Below are 20178 nucleotides of genomic sequence, written 5' to 3' on the forward strand. Positions count from 1 at the left end.
TTAAACACAAATGTCAAATAAAATGGCTTTCTTTCTCAAACATGTTTTAGTAGAAGCAAAAAAGCTCTTGACTATGGCTTGATGTAAAACATGACCAACATTACTAACCAACCAACCAACTTAGATTATAGTGTTTTTATTTGAAATGTTTTTTTAAAAGGAGAATAATCTATAAAATGTTTTTAAAAAAAAAATTACAAATGACTTTTTTTAAAAGTGATTTTTAAATTTTATCAATTACCAAATTTTTTTTTTAACAAAAAAACAGTTTTTATGCTAATTTTTTTGTTTAATGCACCATCAATCGAATTCTTAAAATGAGTTTCTACTTGTCGCTTTACAATTTTTAATACACGTTTGTAAAGGAGTTTAGAAGATTTTGGTTTCAATTATTGAAAAGTATTCCATAAAGAAAAGAATATATATATATATATAAATCATATTTGATAAATCATTAAAATTTTAGAAGAAGATAAAATATAATTAAAATTAATTAAATTTTTATTTATGTTTAAATTATTTAATTTTTATATAGAAGAAAAAAAGTAAATGAAATGAATTTGATAAAAATAATCTATTAATTTTAAATTTTATTATTATTTTTTTTATCTTTTATTTTCCTCGTATTTTTCCTCAAATTTTTTAAAACCAAAAATAGGATCATTTTTAAAAAAAATAAATAAATAAGATAAATGAAAGTTGCATTTTTAAGTGTAGATGAAAAGACTATCATGGTGGGTTCAATATGGGACAAAGCAAGGGAGCTAGGCCGGGCTGGACCAGGCTGGCCGAGGTTTCCTCTTGGTCCATCCCCATATTTCAGAATGGGCCGGCCCAAGTTCTGGCCCGAGATAATAATGTAGACTGTCTAACCTTGCCCTACTCCAGTTCCTGCAAGCCCAATTCAAGCTTCGAAGAGGTACAGTACAGTGATCGGAACGATTCTGCGGCCTCTGGGGTTAGGGTTTTGGAAGATGGAAGTGAAGAAGATCATCAAAGACAAGAAGTTCTGGGTCGCTTCTTTCCTCGTTGCTTGGGCTGCTGCTCTTCAGGTAACTCCATTTACCCCCTGTTTGGCTTAGTTGAGTTAAGACTCACCCACACAGAATGTAAAATCCGAAAAAAAAAAAAAAAATCTCAGAAACCAAACAGAAGAGTGTATATGATGATCAATGAATTTCCATTTGTTAATGTGGAATCGTGTGGTTGCAGGGTCACATGATGTGGTTACAGAGGCAAGACGCCTTCAAGCAAAAGTTTGGAGACTTAGGCCAAGACCATGATCCAGAAAACTGAGTGAGTCTTGTTTCTTGGTTTTTGTAAGATGAACAATTGTTTCATTACAATGATTTTATTTGTTCAATAATTAATTGCTTGTATTCCTACTTGACAATTGAAGCCTGTGAAGAATACTAGTGAAACTGAAACTGAATGAAATATGCACATATAAAGATATACATTTCTTGATTCTCAAATTTTGCTTCATTGGCGTGCTTTGGTTTATACTAGACCACTGTGATCTCTTAGTCTTTCAGTTTAATTTTTCAAATGAAAATGAATCAAGATATGGGATGGAGGATAGAGTGTTGTGGAATGGTTCTAAGAATGGGATTTTCTCTGTAAAATCCCTTTACAATACTCTTGATTCTAGTGGTGCAGTCCCGTTTCCTTGGAGAATCATTTGGAGCCCTTGTGTGCCTACAAAGGTGGGTTTTTTTGCTTGGGAAGCTTCTTGGGGGAAGGTTCTAACCCAAGATCAACTCAAAAGGAGGGGCTGGATTTTAGCAAACAGGTGATTCTTGTGTTGTGATGAAGAGGAGACAATAAACCACATCCTTATTCATTGCCCCAAGGCGAGGGTATTGTGGAATCTTGTGTTTTCGTTGTTTGGTGTTAATTGGGTCCTTCCGCTTACGGTTAGAGACACTCTCCTTGGTTGATCCGCTTCCTTTGTGGACAAGAAGCGTGGAAAGACTTGGCGGGCAGCTCCTTTCTGTTTATTTTGGACGGTTTGAAAAGAAAGAAATAGGATAGTTTTTTATAATGAGGCTTTGTCAATCCAAAGATTGAAAAACTACTTCATTTGTAATCTTTTCTCTTGGTCTAAGTCTTGTTTAGATGGAGAACCCCATTCCTTAATTAACTTTGTTGATTGGTTGGGTTCTAATTGAGGGTTGGTAAGTGTTTGCTTTTTCGTGTTTTTTTGTTGAGGGGTTTCTTGTGTATACTCCTTGTATGCTTCCGGTTGCCTTCTTGCTCCCTTCTTCTAATAAATTTTCTGTGATTTATCTATCAAAAAAAAAGATATGGAAGTGAAACAAATTGAGAGAAATAACCTACAACCTAAGATATCTCTGTAAACACTCCCACTCAATGCCTTCCTTCTTTTCCATGTTTCTTGACTTCTTGATAACTTGGATGCACACTTGCCATCAGATTTCATTAGGACATTGTAGAATCATCTGAACATTTAGTCATATCTCAGTGTTTTCACTGTCCACCTCTGCCCAAACAGATAAGCACTAACCCATCTGAACTTCAATTTTATTTTAAAATATTATGTGGTTTTTTAGCATGTACAAGCAATTGTGTGTGCTGCACCTTTCACTTGTGTTGCGCCTCTAGTGTTATCAATATAGCATTGACCAGTTTGGATATAAGTGTGAATATGGAATGCATATGAAGATATATAGACATAGGCACATGTAAAAGTAAACAGATGGAAATAAATGCATAGACAATTGAGTCTGTATAGAACAAAGGTCATATGGAGTTACTTATCAATGAATAAATGTCAAGATCAATGTCAACCATCTTGTCAAGAGTTTGAAAATTGGGATAGGACACTAGGTTCAGCTTGGAAATCAAGTCATTTGGGAGTTGCAAACATCTTATCTCATAGTGCTTGTGATCATGTCTCTGTTGATGAGCAAATAAAAAATTTATTAACAAAGTGCCTAACAGAAAATGGGCACAAGCAATATGCATGGAGTATACAAGGCACACCAACAAAGGAAACAGGAAAAAGCTGGACTAAACTGCAGCTAGGCTGTCTACAAGCTCTGACACAGTTGCTTTAGCCTCCCCCTAGTTGCTAGTTCATAAAAAACAATGCTTGAAGGAAGAAAATTTTCGCCACTAACTATGATTGCTCTCTGCCCCCTCCAAAATCCTTCCACTTCATTCTTTCCATACTGTCCACATAAACAAGGGGGAACCAATGTCCAAGCTTCCTTTTGACTCTTGTTCATGAAACCACCATGCTATCTAAGCATCAAATCCTTGATCATGCAGGGAAGAAATTGAGATGCTGAAACAGAGAAACAATTAGGCTCCACAAGCTAGGAACCCACTCACAATGAATCAAAATGTGGATTAGTGGATTTGGCTCACTTTTGCATAGGTTAATGATCATCCAACCATGTTTCATTAGATGATCCACTATTAGGATCTTCTCCTACATTGCATCCCAAACATAGAAATCCACCTCACAAGGAGCTTTAGAACTTCACACCTCTTTAGCACGGAAAGATGTCACAAAGCCAGCCACTAAAACCCTAAATCAATCTCAAACCATCTTCTCATGTGTGTGAAAATAGGAAGACATCAACAGAGGTACTTTAGGATAATGGTAAACATTAGTAGCAAACCATGGAAAAAAATTTTGTAACAATTTTGTGTAGTGGAATGTTGATATTTGTGGTATTCTAGACTTTGACACATCAATAGATATTTAAAATAAAACTCATAATTTTATGTTACTAAGTTGTTCCTTGGAAGAAGCTTTTTTAAATGAACTGATGGAAGGAGACTAAAGTCTCAGATAATTTATTGGTTTGATATAGTCCCCAAGTTAATTTGTCCACTCTTTATGAAGCTTCACCAGTAAAATAAATACAATCTATGTATTCTGGTTCTGGCCACACAAAAAGAGAACCAACATTGTGGTGTTTTGTGTGTGTGTGTGCATGTAAAAACAGAATAATTCTCATCTCATATATTTTACAAATATTTATGAAGCTTCACCAGTAAAATGAATATCAATCTATGTATCTGGTTCTGGCCACACAAATAGAGAACCACCGTAGTGGTGTTTTTTGCGTGTGTGCATGTAAAAATAGAATAATTCTCATATCATAATGTTTTAAAAATATTTTTCCTTTATTTAATATTAACTGATTACTTGGATATCCTGGGTCTGAGTACTTCAGTCCCTTACCAAAATTGTATCTTGTACACAAGGTTTGTGCAAGAAAATTGTGAGTCATTTATAAGAAGGTGATGTAATTGGATTCACTATGTTCACCAGGCAGGATGTGTTCAACTATGATATGAATTCTCAATTCTATCATGATGTAATTTTTGTTTGTGGTTGTAAACCGAAAAAATCCTAATATTTGGGTATGGTAACATGTTCTTTTATTTGGTTTAAATGATAATTTAAAATTTTATACACTAAATTATAAGGTCAGGTTGGAGGCAGCGTAATAAAGAGGGCATGTTAGCTTGAAGGTTTTAGGAGATACGTTCCAGCTATGTTTCAAAGTTAACTGGTGCTCTTTCACAGTTCACTAGACATCAGTTGGAGGATTTTTCGTTTTCCTTTTTTTCTTTCTAAGGCATTCCAGACATCATCTAAGAGGTTATTGTCCAAAGAAAAAAAAATCGCACTATGGATCACTTCTCTAATTGGTGTTAGGTCCACCTTTTAACCTAAACTTCCTCTCATTTCTTGTTAAAATTTTGAAAAAAAAAATTGAGGCTTTTGAATTTGGATTTGCCCATGCAGACCGTCAAGCCATTGTGGTGTAAATTTCAATGAGTCATCACTTCGAATGACTTGGAAGGGTTTCTTTTGTCCAACTTGGAGCACATATCTCTGGACCACCTACTTCATTTCCCATTCTTCTAATTACTGACTGCAGCATATCCCATCATTCACTTTTGGTCCTTTTCAATGAAATATAAAAGGTGCATTGTTCTAGTTTTGATTTCAGGGATAGCAAAAAATCAGTGTGTTAGGCACCCAAACTTTACTCTATTTTGAAATTTCAGAGTCAAAATGAAAATTTGCCTTTTGGTGCCCCTTACTTTTTTCCCTTTTTCTTTTCCTAGCAAGAATTGCCTCTTTTTCACCTTGTTAGATGGACCTTTTGTGCTTCCAGGGAAGGCAGTTGGCACTTACTTTTCAGAAAATTACTTTCCAGAAACTTGTATGATACACTAGGTTTCTTTTTCCTTGCCTCAAGGCAGCTTCAAAAGTGGTGGGTGTTAAATATTTAGGTTATTAATAAGGATACTCTATTCTGCATTTTGATCCAAGAGTGGGATAGTTATCAGTGAAGATTGTGTGGGGATATAATGCCTCTTGGAAGAATAGTGACACAGAATTAATTTAGTGATTAACGAAAAGGTATTGAATATTCATCATAAAACTCAATAGGAAATCCTAAAAAAACAGTTGTACATTATGAAATGAGCTTTTCACTCTGAACAAAATGTTTTTCTTCCCAATATTTTTTTGGATCTTCCCCATGAGTTTTTAAAGCAGAAGTAGTGATAATCAATGTTTAGATTGCATTTGGTAGTGTTTCTATTGAAAGTGCTTTTAATAAAAGTGTTTTTGAGTGAATTGTTTTTTATAGAATCATATATCAAGTGCTTCTCCAAGAAGAGTGATCAGTAATTTTTCAACTTTTTAAAGATGTTTTTTAAATTTTGTTTAATGTTTTTCTTTAAAAACGTTTTTTTATAGAAGAAGAATTTTCTAGTATTTTCTAGGAGTACTATCAAATGAATTCTTACTCCAAAAGTTATTTAGAAGTTACAATAGTCAAGAATATGAGTTTGATGAGGCTTGACATTTTTCTTTCCTCATAAAAGGTGGCATCTGTCCATTGACTTTTAGGTAATGAGTTAAGTTATGCAGATGAAGGATTGGTTTCAGCCTGTCCCTGAATTAGGTAATAATGTAATATACACTGCCTAACATACCGGCACAGATGTAGGCCTATTGACATGTAGCTTAACAAAGCTCCTTACTGAGGAACTTGATTCCATTGACCAAACTTTTACATATGCATGGTGGATGGGTTCACCGATTCTCCATCACACACATGGCTGCCTCTTATCTCACTCTCAGTGTTTAACTGTTATTTCTTACCTCTTTTGTCTAAGGCTTTTAGAGGAATCCCAAAAGTCTCATTTTTCAACTTAGTTGAGAATCACATCTCTTCCCGGATCAAATCTAAGTCAATACATTCCTCAAGAAACCTGTGCACCCAACTCCCACCAACATATCCAGACACAGCATGTTCACTCACACATACATGCTTTCACTGTGTGATACTTTAAAGTATGTTTGACAATGATTTTAAAAATCATTTCTAGTATATTTAACACTTAATGATAAAAAAATTCAAGTGTTAGACAGGCTAAAAACGTTTCCTAGAATTACAACCAAATGGACCCTTATAAGCTTGAAGCATGGTTAACGTTTAGGAGTTGACCCATTTTTTGGATCTTTTTTAACGAGCCTCGTGTCCTAAAATTGAGTTGTAAAGGATCAGACACCTAAACAAATACCGCAAATACCGCAACATTTACAGCTAACCAACCAACATAGATGGCAACGGTTAAATTGAAAAGAGGCCTTCAAGAGCAACGAGAAACATGTTATATAGCCTTGGGTACTAGACTACTAGTTCAGGGACAAAAAAAGGAAACAAAAATGTTGACAAAACTTAGACATTATTACGAGAGTTGTTGCCTGTTGTGATCACCCACATCACTAGGAGAAAATAGCTACTGGAGGTAGGAGAGAGTTGTGCAGGTGGTAGTCCACCTTCCTGTGATGATGATGTTCATGCTATTGACTATTAATGCTTTAGTTTGACTTCTCAGCAGGTATCTTACTCTACTCAAAGTCTCTTCACTCAAAAACACCAACACGCCCCCATTTACACGTTCACACCCCTCTTTTCCTTCCACTTTCCCAGCATGTCATGGTTGGAAACAAGGAAAACATTTCACATACAAATACAAAGCACACCACCTACCCCAGCTTGGATCCATCCACACACGGTTTGTGAAAATTGTTGCATTCAAAGAATACACACCCCGTGGCCGATGTTGCGGCTACCACTCGGGCTTTACCTTAACCCTCTTCCCCACCACAATATTTTTCCTTTTACCAATTCTACGTATTCTTCCGACTTCTACGCCATCGCCATACATTTTAGGCACCCCAAGACTGACTCATTCTTCATTATAGACTAGAATAAACCCAGGCGGCACACGGATTTTGTTTGAAAATTCTGGATGAGTTCAGAATAATCCGAATTTATTTCCATTGAATCTGTGAGTATAGAGGGTAGGATTGTTGTACTTGTATGCGTCATTCTTGTGTTCCGCGTATGTGTGAAATCTAAAAATGGTATTGAATTAGCATGTCAACATTGTGCTTTCTGCTTGACCAGAAAGCAAAACTTAGTTCAAACTGCCCCCACCCCACCCCCCACCCCCCATCACACACCAAAATTAAAAAGTAAAAAAGGTGGGGAAGGAGGAAGGGAGGGTATGATATTTGTGAAGACCAAGTATTTGGAACTTTAGGATTTGGTCCATGTGGGATCCAGTCCATGATTGTAATGGATTGTAAACAGTGCACTTGAGTCCAAAACAGGGCATGCTTAGACAACTACTGATGTTGATCTTTACTAAACTCCAGCCCTTTCAGTTTGTCTCCACATCTCTCTATAGTGAATCAGTACCCATTCCCTCCCTGAAATAATATCTCACCCGGAACATTTGTCTCTAGTTTCATTTCGGATAACCTAGGATGATTAAAGTTTAAAGTTATAATCTTAAAAGAATATTTTCGAGATCATTCGACATAAAATAACTATTTTTATGAATGTAAAAAATAAAATAATATTTTATTTATTTTAAAGAAATGAGATAAATTAGAAAAAATAACTATCTGTTTGGATACATTTCCATTTTTTTAAAATAAAAATAATAATAGTCATTTTCATATAAGATGTAAAAAGGAAGACTTACATTAGAAAAATCATTTTAAAAACTATTAAAAAATTAAAATATTTTAAAAGTTATCATTTCAAATTTTAAAAATATAAAATAAAGGAAAAATTGATATTTGATTAATATACGAAAAAAGAATTTTAATTTTTTTAAATTAGTATCATCTTTATCTATTTAAAAATAATTTAAAATACATATACTTTTTAACGAGTTATCTAATTATTCTCAAAATGTCATTTTACTTGACACATCATTCAAATTGATTGATAATTAAACTCCTCCATATAAATGTTTTCATTTTTTTTAGATATATATTTTTTATTATCATTATTATTATTATTTTATTTTATTATTTTGGATTTTTTTTTTCCACAAACAAACACTTCCTAAGATTCTTACAATATATTTGATAGTGATTTTAGAAAGCAATTTTCTTATTATACAAAAATCAAAAAATTATTTTTAAAAATTATTTTTGAAAACAATTAGCACACGCAATCTTCTTTATCTTATTCTTTTCATCAAAATTTTCTTTCCATTTACTTTTCCCCCCTTACCAAATTTTCGAGACAAGCATCATTATGTGATCATAAAGCATTTTAAAACAATTTCCTTATTAAAAGTCACGACGTATGCTTCTTGACAAGCATCATTATGTGATCATAAAGCATTTTAAAATAGAAAAATAGAATAAATTCTAAAATTGACCGGATAAGTCGCAACTCTAGAACGTAGAATGTCCTAGAGAAAAATCTGTTCATGCATCTAGCCGGCTTACTGCCCAAGCAAACTGGGTCGGGACTGCTCACACATCCTTACGTAAGGGAAACGCTGGCGGTGATGATGACTATGACGACAACCAAGATAAACCAATTATTATAACTCTAAAATAAAGTCAATAAAGATTAAACGTACCTTAATGACAATAATAATTGTCATATGCCCCACCTCAACCCCGCAAAGTCCAAATTTCACAAGAAAATTTTGGCTCATTCCATAGTGGGATTCGCCTTTGTTCGTACACCTACCCAAAAAATTATTTAATAACGTTTCTTACACTTGTTAGTGTCGAGTAATGTACCAAAAATCTCGATCTGGAATCCGTATGTGTATGTATGGTGTCTCTTTTTCTCGGTAGACTTTTCTTAGTCCCAACCAATAGGCGGAAAGATGAGTTCATGATGAAACGGTCAACACTGCAAAAGTTTGGAAAAGGCCTAATCCTAACCAATTACCGTTGTCTAAGTGTGTGTGTGTGTGAGGGTCAAGAGACCCCCCCAGATACCTACTCTCTTTTTTATATTGCAGTGCACGGCATTGCAAGTTTTTAAGAATTAAATCCTTAATTTTCTTCTAGATCTCTGCTGACTTGGATATTTCTGTGATGGATGTTCTTCTTCTTCTTCTTCTTTTCCTCCTCTTTTTTTTCTCTTCATCTTCTAGGAGATGAGGATAAGGTAGGGCTGCCACAAGTCATCTTTTATTTGGATCTTCATATGCTTATAAATAAATAAATATATATATATTTCCTTCATACTTTTAAGAGGGTGTTAGAAATTCTGTTTTGTATATTTGTAAGAAAATTTGAGGAAAAGTAGGAGGGAAAATAATAATTAAGTCATGAGTTTTTTTATTTATTTTTAATAAAAACAACTTTACAAAATGTTGTATTTGAATTTTGAAATACTAAATAATAATGGTTTTTGTAATTTATTCTAAATATCTTTAGATTTTTTTAAAAAATGCAAATTCATTTTTCACTTTTCACTAGGGAGTGAGTTTTATATAAACATTAGCTTGGATTAAGTTTTATCAATTTGAGCTTAATTTGGATTGTGCTCGAGTCAAGATTTAAACGACTCACAATTCAACCCGATTTAATATTTTATAATACTTATAATGTTAATTATCTTAAATGATATTGTGTATTTTTTAAAATTTTTTTAAATATCAAATTATAATTATATTATATACTTTTTCATTTTTTTTAAAGATATATAAATTTATTTTAATTTTTTTATTATTATTTTGAACTTTTATGTTGTTTATTATTTAAATTATGATATAAATATATAGAAAAAAAAAGTTTTTTAAAAAACAATAATGAATGAATTTTGAATCATACAATCAAATCAACTTAACTAACCCAAGTTTAACCAGATCAACTCGACTTTAACTTAATCAACCCGAGTTTAACTCGATTAATCTAAGTTTAACTTGAATTTAAAAAAAAAATGATATTAGATTGAGTTTAAATTGAACACATTGAATTAAATTCAAATTAATTATTTTTTAATTCGGATTGAGGTCAAACTTAACCATCACCGCACTCAAATTACCACCCTAATTTTCAATACCGCATAAGAAAGTTTAATTAGGGTAACATGACCCTAAAGATCACACATGATAAGTCATTCTCATTATTGTCATTTTTCACAAATGTTTTTTTTATTTTTTTGTAAATAAAATATAAATGGCCGTCCTTAACCGCAACCAAATTCAATATGCATTATTATTATTATTATTATACAATACAATAATTTTCCGTACTTATTGACAAATGCATTATGCGTGTCACATTGAAATCTGGAATAATTTTTTAATTCCTTTTTCTGAAATAAAATTTTCTTTTTCTTCTTCTTCTTTTCCTCCTTTTTTTTTTTTCTCTTCGTCTTCTAGGAGATGAGGATAAGGTAGGGGTGCCGCAAGTCATCTTTTATTTGGATCTTCATATGCTAATAAATATATTTATATATTTTTTTTCTTCATAGTTTTAAGAGGGTGTTAGAAATTTTGTTTTGTATATTTGTAAGAAAAATTGAGGAAAAGTAGGAGGGAAAATAATAATTAAGTCATGAGTTTATTTATTTATTTTTTATAAAAACAATTTTACAAAATGTTGTATTTGACTTTTGAGATATTAAATAATAATGGTTTTTGTAATTTATTCTAAATATTTTTAGATATTTATTTTTTATATAAAAAAAGCAAATTTATTTTTCACTTTTCACTTGGGATGCAACTTCAACGAAGTTTTTATTATTCAGATCAAGCTTGGATTAAGTTTTATCAATCCAAGCTTAATTTGGATTGTGCTCGGGTCAAGATTTGAACAACTTACAATTTGAATTCGATTTAATATTTTTATAATACTTATAATGCTAATTATCTTATATGATATTGTATTTTTTTTTAAATATGAAATTATAATTATATCACATACCTTTTTATTTTTTTAAAAGATATATAAATTTATTTTCATTTTTATATTATTATTTTGAACTTTTGTGTTATTTATTATTTAAATTATGATATAAATATATAGAAAAAAAAGTTTTTTAAAAAACCACAATGAATATATTTTGAATTATACAATCGAACCAACTCGGCTTTAACCTAATCAATCCGAGTTTAACTCGATCAACTTAAGTTTAATTTTAATTTAGAAAAATGAGATTGAATTAGGTTTAAATTGAACACATTGAATTAAAAAATCAAATTAAATTAACTTTAAATTAATTATTTCTTAATTCAAATCCAACACATTTGAAACATCAATTCACTCAAATTACCACCCTAACTTTCATTTAATCAGGGTAAGATCATCCTAAAAACCAGATATGATAAGTCATTCTCATTATTGTCATTTTTTACAAATATTATTTTTTTGTAAATAAAATAAATAAATAAAATATAAATGCCCGTCATTGGCAACAACCACATTCAATATGCACTATTATTATTATTATTATTATTATTATTATACAATACAATAATTTTCCGTACTAATTGACAAATGCATTATGCGTGTCACATTCAAATCTGGAATTATTTTTTAAAAGAGAATGATAACATTTGTCGAGAATGGGAGGTTTTTTTAATTCCTGTTTTTGAAATAAAATATTTATTATGCATTCAAAGCATTTAGCTGATAAAACCGTCGTTGACGGCCGCCAAAAGTCTTTCAGGGTCTTGTTAAACTACCTTACAATTTAATAAAAATTCAGTCCAAAAGACTAAAGTCTGTACAACAACGCAAACCCATATCAAAAGTATCTGCTCTTTTTCGAGTAGGGGGCAAGACTAGACTCACCTTTCTCACAAGTTCTCAGAAATTATCTACCAACCCACACCATTTTCTCCTTTTTATTTTTTTAATACGTCAAGTCTTCTTAGCATTTTAGTTTTTTATTTTAAAAAGAAATCTTTTTTCTATTTTTTCTTTCAAAAAATTATTTTAAAAAATTAAAGAAATATTAACATCATGTGTCATTCTGGAAATTTTTTTGAAATACAATATAAAAAATTAATTTTAGATTTAATTTTTTTTTATTACACCCAATCATAAACTTATTACCTATTTTAGATAAAAGAATATTTATGATTTTATCAAGATATCACAACTATCTTTATATGTAAATATAATATTCTTGTAGTCATACGGGATTGCAAAGTCACTCACTCAATTATAACGATTGACTTTAATATCATTTATAACGACTGTCACCTAATCCTGTAATCTTTTACAATTTATATAATTAGGTGTGGATAGTATTTTTTTTAATTTAAGTTTTTTAAAAATAAAATTCTGGTTGGATTAATAATTTTTTTTTTTGGTGGGTGAAATCGGAAGAGATTGTACTAAAAGAAAGGAGTGAAGGAAGAAAGGATATGACTTTGAAGGGGATGGCCCTCATCAGTGATGACCATGGAACACGTCATAGATGGTCTCGTACACGCCACATCGCCTTTTTTTCTCCATACAAATCCCCACACTCCCATAAGTGTGAATTCGTATCTCCGTTATCTTCTCTTCTTTACCCCAATTAGCAATTACCCCAAACAAACTTCTGTGGACTTTCATTTCCAACACCTACTTTCCTGATTCACGTGTATGAGTGTATCCCTTATTTATTTATCTCCTGTTTTTTTTTTTCCTTAAATTATTATTTTATTATTATTAATTGAGTTTTTTTTTTTAATAAAACCATGATTTAAACGGATAAATCAATATATTTTCTCCATGTCCTTTATTCCTTTGTTCATACTTATTTAGAATCTTCTAGAAAGTTGAAGATTCTGGGAACCAACACTCCGGCTCGCCACTCATGACTCGTCCAGATTGTCTTTTGGGCTCGCCCACGCGGTCACGCTGACGTGATCTCACACGGGCCTTTTTCACACTCCCCTTCTCTTCGTTTTACCAAATTACCCTCCTGACATACAACTGGTGCAGTCTACTTCCGTCATTTCAGTTGGTCAACTATTGGAGTCTCACTTCCCTTCTTTCTAAACCTATATATATTCAATCCTCACCCCCGGCTTTTATCTCATTAGTTGTTGATTTCCACCCAAGTACCAAACACCCCCATTCTCTGATTTTTTTCCTGCCTCCCAAACAGACATATCCCATGACCATGAAGAGGATGAGAGATGGAGAGCACGAGAGCGTCAGCATAGCAAACTGCTTGATGCTGCTCTCACGGGGAACCGACTACGACTCCATCGCTAGAGTCCCCAGTCGAGTCTTCGAGTGCAAGACCTGTAACCGGCAGTTCCCGTCGTTCCAGGCGCTGGGCGGCCACCGGGCCAGCCACAAGAAGCCAAGACTGATGGCCCTGAACGGCGACGACCCGGCGCAGTTGCAGAGCTCGCCGTTGAAGCCCAAGACCCACGAATGCTCCATCTGCGGCCTGGAGTTCGCGATAGGGCAAGCCCTGGGAGGCCACATGAGAAGGCACAGAGCCGCAGCATCCGGTGCTACCCAGGCCCTGAGCGAAACGACGTCGTCGTCTTCCCCACCACCTCCTCAAGCGCCCCTTCTGAAGAAACCCAACAGCAGGAGAGTTTTGTGTTTAGATCTGAACTTGACTCCTCTGGAGAATATCGATTTGCAGTTTCAGCTTGGGAAGGTGGCTTCCATGGTTGATTGTTTCCCTTAATCCACCCTCCACCACCCCCTTCCCCAAGCTTGCCGTGTAAACTGATCCCTTTTTTCTGTTTCATTTTTCAAAAAAAAAGGATCGAAAATCTTGTATTTAGAAAGAATATTTGTTCATTTTATTTGCAACAGTTAATAACATCAAATCCCATGATCATAACCTCCTGCTCCGGAGTTGATGGGTTGTGGCGAGGAAATACCATAGAATCATATTGCATCATGCTGACACAAAGATGATGTCATAATTCTGATCGTCAAATCCAAGTCTAATTTTTCATGTCAGAAGAAGAAGAAGAACCCCAGTTCACACCAGGCCCAGGGTGTTTTCTGATATAGAAAAAGAGTAGAAAAATGGAGGTAGGTATGATTACTAACTGAGATCACGGGATACGTCAGTATAGGAAGAACCTTTTCATATGATGAATACGTGGTACCTGCTACGTGTAAGCGATATGTATGAATATGGACACAGCAACGTTCGAGACTTTGCCACCCCATGCACTGCTGTGTATCAATTTCAAGCTAGCAGCCCCCACGTTGCCTCCTTCCATGGCCTGGTTAGGTCGATTTGGGTAAATCTCTCATGCCCATGAGTTACAAAAACCATCTGCTTCGGTTTGCTGGTATTTGCTAAATTACTTTAATGATTTATTATGACTTAATAATTTAAATAGAATTTCACGGTAATTCGTTTTGAACATCCTGTTCTTAATCATTTAACTTAAAACTTAATTTAAGTCTTCAGAACCATTTAACTTGAAATTATTTAAAGTCAAGATAAGTTTTATTAAATACCCTCTTAAGCACATGTAATAAAACATAATACTTAATGTTTAATGGCTTAAAAGCAGTTTTAAATTAAAGTATCATTAAGGTATATTCGAATAATTATTTTAAATTTTAAGTTACTTTATAAAACATATTTAATAACTTAAATTAAGTCATTAAATTCATAAATCGATTTATTAAACAACACTCTTAGTCTCTAAATCGATAAATCGATGTATGTTTATAGGAAAGCTCAAATCAATGCATAATTGCATATACGCTTATATATATAGTTTTTTAAATTAAAACTTTAGAAGATGTTTGATAAATCAATTTAATGATTTAATAATATTTAATAATTTAATTTAAATCATTAAATAAATTAAATATATTTGATAAAATAATTTAATATTACAAATAAAAGTTAAAAATAAAATTTAAATATTATGTCAAAATTAATTTATTATGAATCTCAAAAAAAAAAAATCTTGAGTGAAAGCATGTTTTGACATCTACAACTTCACATCCACCACTTATTTTTTTATAATAAATAATTTTTTAAGGTGATGTTTTAAGGTATACATCATATTGGGGACTTTTTAAAATTTTGAAAATGTTTTCAACTAAGGCATATACTTATTTTTGGTATTAGAATTTCAACATTTTATATAATTAAAAAATAGACACAATACATTTAAATATGCACTAATTAATAAGTTTTAAGTCAATAACTTATAAATAATTTAAATTAAAATTAATTTAAGTGATTAAATTAAAAATGTTAAGTTGTCATAAGCTCATCATCCCTATGGTTAAATGGAAAGAAAATGAGAACGAAAAATAAATAATAAATTTAAAGTTAATAATTATTTTGTCATGTGATTCATTTAACTTATTTTGTTATTCTTATATAAAAAGTAAATTATTTTAAATTAATTAAAATTTAAATTTATTTTTTTTTCAATCATTTTATGTCAAAAAAAAAAAAAAACTAAAAATTGTTTGTTCAGAATTTAAACTAACGGACAAGCTTGTTGTTTGCAACTAAATTTGGATGAGCAACCCACAAAATCATGGAAACTAATTGAAATATTGTCCCAAGTAGTTGAGCAAAATTGGTATGTTTAAATAGATAAAAAGTCAACTAGGAGTTCAATAATTCAAGTACTAAACCCTAGCATATAAGAGAACATGATCTTGGTCTTCTATACAATATATTAATTCAAATATTACCCAACCAACCTTTTGGTCATTTAATTCCATGTATAGAATCGAAATTGTATAAGTCAAATAATGAGTGGGTTGCTCAAACTTGACTTCAAAATTTATTTATTTATCTTTTCTAAATATAACGGGACTTGCTTTTCTTTTTCCCTCTTTTTTACTTTTTATTTTTTTCAAGGACATTTTTTTAATTTAAAGTTTGAAAATAGTTTTGGAAAAAAAAATCCAAAAATCGCTTACAATATTTCATGAAGAAGAATTTACGAGTGATTTTTTCAAAAACGCTTCGAGAAAAAATGTTTCAATAAAAAGTATTTAAATAGAAATATTGTCAAACACGTTTTTAATTTATTTTAAAGTTTTTTCACACTCATAAGACTAAAATAATCAGATGGAGAATCTTGAATGACCCAGCTAAGCAATGGGCTTGGGAATAGCCTAGGATGCGGTAAAGGCTCAGCCCAACAGTGGGATCGTGGAGGCGTGGGCCTAAGAGATTGGTCAACTGCCCAAGGTCATCTCATCCAAGCCAATTGTCAAAGTTAATGGGCCAAGCCCGCCATACGTTCCCCAGCTCCAATTCATCAATAACTAGATGATGTATTTATAATTTTAATAGTTTTTTTTAAATAAAAGGGACAGATTTGGTATTAAAAAAATTTCATTAAAGTTTGTAAAGCTTTTTATACAAATAAAAAAAAAATGTTCTCTAAAAGAAGCTACCTTATCTTTGTTTCTATGTTTAGCTATTTTAAAAGTTATAAACACTATAATAAAAGGTTTTTCAATGCCACTAAGAGTTGATTTGGTTGTGATTCCAGAAATAGTTTTTAGGCCAAAAAGTGTTTTTTAAATCAAAAATCAGGTGTTTGGTATATTTTAAGAAACACTTTTAAAAATTTTCAAAATTACTTAAAAGATTGTTTAGTAATGATTTGTAATGATTTTAAGAAGTGTTTACAAACTTTTTAACACTTTAAAATTTATATCATTTAAGTGTTGGAAAAGTGCTTTTGGGAGTTATTTTAGAAAATATTTATAGCATTTATAACACTTAAATGATGAAAATTTTCAAATGTTAGAAATATTAAAAATGTTTTATAGAATCATTACCAAGCAAACATAGCATTGAAAAATCACTTATAGTATTTTTAGAATAAAAACTTGATATATGATTCTTTTAAAAATACATTCAAATAAAACATTTTTTTATAAAAATGCTTTGAATATAAATACTATAAGACGCACTCTAAGAGTGCATTTAACAAAGTTTCCATTCAAAGTGTTTCAAATGAAAACATTTTCTTTAAAAGTGTTTTTAATAAAATCACTTATCAAGCGTTTCTCCCAAAAACATTACAAGTGATTTTTCAATATTATAAGTGTTTTTTCAAAATTTTAAAAGTATTTCTTAAAGTTTGCCAAACACCTAATATTTTTGCTTTTCCAAAAACACTTTTTAGGCTAAAAGTGTTTTATAGAATTACTGTCAAATAGACTTTAAAAATGCATTTGACAATACTTTTACTCGAAATGTTTTTAATGAAAATCTTTTATCTAAAAGTGTTTTTAAGATAATCATTTATTAAGTGTTTCTCCATAAAACGTTATAAATAATTTTTTAATATTATAAGTGATTTTTCATATTTTTAAAACTATTTTCTAAATTTTTTCAAATACCTAATTAAAAAGAGAAATATACTAAAAACGCTTCTTAAAACCATCATCAAATCAAATCAACTTTAAAGTATATTTATGTTTAATAGTATTTCCATTCAAATTGTTTTATATAAAAATATTTTTAAAAGAATCATCTATTAAATATTTGTCTGTGATTTTTTAACTATAAAAGTAATTCTTTAAATTTTCAAGCATATTTTTAAAATTTTATCAAATACCTAGAAAACAGTTTTCACATTAAAAATGTTTTTTCAAAACACTATCACATGAACTCTCAAAAACCAAAAACCAATCAAACTGGCTTACGAATGTATTTAATAGTGATTTTAATATCATTGTGAAACGTACTCAAAAAGTTACTTGATGTGATTCCTAGATGATTACGTGATAAGTAATTTTTCCAAAGGTAATTTTTGTCACGAAGTGTATTACAAAAAATACTATTGCACGCACGCATTCCCTCAAACGGCCTAGTTGGAAATTTGCTATTGGCACATTGATTGGGTATTGATTTGGCAAAAGGACAAAGCCCAATATCGTTGAATTAGACAAAAGCGGCAGCCCAAGCCCATTGCCATATATTTCTACTTATAGTATTGATAATTTGATATTTAAGATTTTTTTGGAAAATTATTTAGATATTAAGTGGATGTTGTGATGGGCTTTTCACACATTTTTGTACCATCCAAATTTTATTAGTAACAATCAATGTTTTTTATAATCGAATCGATCATTGAATCAAATAAATTATCGATTCACGGTTCATTGGTTGAACAATAGTCGAACCGATGATGTCATAAATATATTATTATATATTGTTAAATTTAAAAAAAATTTAATTTTTTTTAAAATATATATAAATAATCAAAATATTTCATTTTTATCTTATACATAAGTGTAAATGTATTAATATTTAAAATTTTATTAAATGAAATATGTATAATGTTTAAATATGAATATATTAAAAATAAAAGAAAATTTAATTATTTAATTTTAACTAATTTATAATTTTAAAAATATTATATTATTTTTATTTAATATTATAATTTTTTTAACAAATAATATATTTCTTCTGTCTGCAAGTTGGATGCATGCAAGTGGTGTCTTAACTCATTTAATGAGTTTATTATTTAATTGGCTCTTGCGTCCTTCTAAAGATAAAATGGAAGACGTAGTTGGGCTTTAATGATAAAAATAAAGGAAATAGATTCAACAAGTGACTGAACTAAATCGGAAAAGTCACTGGTTGCCAATTGGATCGGCCCTTTTAATGATAAAAAGGAAGGAGGGCAACTACTAGGCTTTAATGATAAAAATGAGGAAGGCGGTTTAGGCTTGTTTGAATGAATAAAATGGGATGACATTGAACAATTCTGTTCATAAAAAATCAACCCGTGACTGAACTGGATTGAAAATGTCATCAATTATCGAGCGGTCCGATCTAATTTTCAAAATCCTAATGATAATACCATGTCTATAACATTCCAAGTTTTTTTTTTTTTTTTTTTTTTTTGGTCATTTGATTGGGGGCTATAGTGTGGGTTGTTTTGTATATATATATATATATATATATATATTTTTAATTTATTTTTATTATTATATATATATATATATATATATATATATATATTAAATATGCTCAATTTATCACTTCTTATAATATTTGCCTCTCACCACTTGGATCCCCTCACCTAAGGGTGGCAGTAATTAAGAAAAACATGGCAAAAATGGAACATAAAACAATTATATTTCGGATATTAATTATTCGTTCTCATAATTGGTAAGAAATAAAGGTAATTAGGGTACTATTCTAGATGCCTTCCACCTTTTAATTTACTAAAGGCCGTGAGGGATTATTCTGTAATTATTAATTCTAGTATATTACTTTAAGTCACTCCATTAAACCCAAAGAAAAAAAATCTAAAAAATAATACATTTTCACTTAGGCTATGTACAGTTTAAAAAAAAAAGAAAAGGAAAATGTGATAATAAAATAAAATAAATAGATTTACGAAAAATAAAATATTTTTATATGTTACTTTAAAATTATTTTACTTATTTAAATTTTTATATATATATAAATTAAATAATGGTAAAATATACAAAATCAAGCAATTTTAATTATATTTAATTTTTTTCTCATAAAAATAAACATGAGAAAATAATTTTTTTCTAATATTTTTTGTGACCAAATTCTATTTTGCTCTAATAACTATTTATTTTCAACTTTCAAGTGCAGTGGTACAATTATAAAGTTTAGTTAAAAAAAGTATATATAATTTAGAGTTTTTTTTTTTTCAAAGACAATTATAAAAATTGGCTTTGAAGATTATTATAGTTTTTCTTTCAATAGAAAAAAAAGAAAAAAAAAAAGTGCATCGGTATGACGAGAAGTTTTATAAGTTCTAATAGCTCATAAGAATTAAGTGGGTAAGATAACTAAATCTTTCGTATCATTAACTCCTTGATTTTATAATTGGTAAGGGAAAAGGACAATTCCAAATTTACCCAACATTTAATAA

General features: G+C 30.5%; 1 protein-coding gene across 1 annotated transcript; it reads left to right on the forward strand.

Annotated features, from left to right (window-relative positions):
• Window positions 1-13364: 13364 nt before the first annotated feature.
• On the forward strand, window positions 13365-14191 carry LOC100242729 (zinc finger protein ZAT12). Its single transcript, XM_002284075.4, has one exon. The coding sequence runs from the start codon at window positions 13455-13457 to the stop codon at window positions 13983-13985; it is 531 nt and encodes a 176-aa protein (XP_002284111.1). The 5' UTR covers window positions 13365-13454; the 3' UTR covers window positions 13986-14191.
• The last annotated feature ends 5987 nt before the right edge of the window (window positions 14192-20178 follow it).

Source organism: Vitis vinifera, chromosome 13 (assembly GCF_030704535.1).
Source record: "Vitis vinifera cultivar Pinot Noir 40024 chromosome 13, ASM3070453v1".
NCBI classification, from domain to species: domain Eukaryota; kingdom Viridiplantae; phylum Streptophyta; class Magnoliopsida; order Vitales; family Vitaceae; genus Vitis; species Vitis vinifera.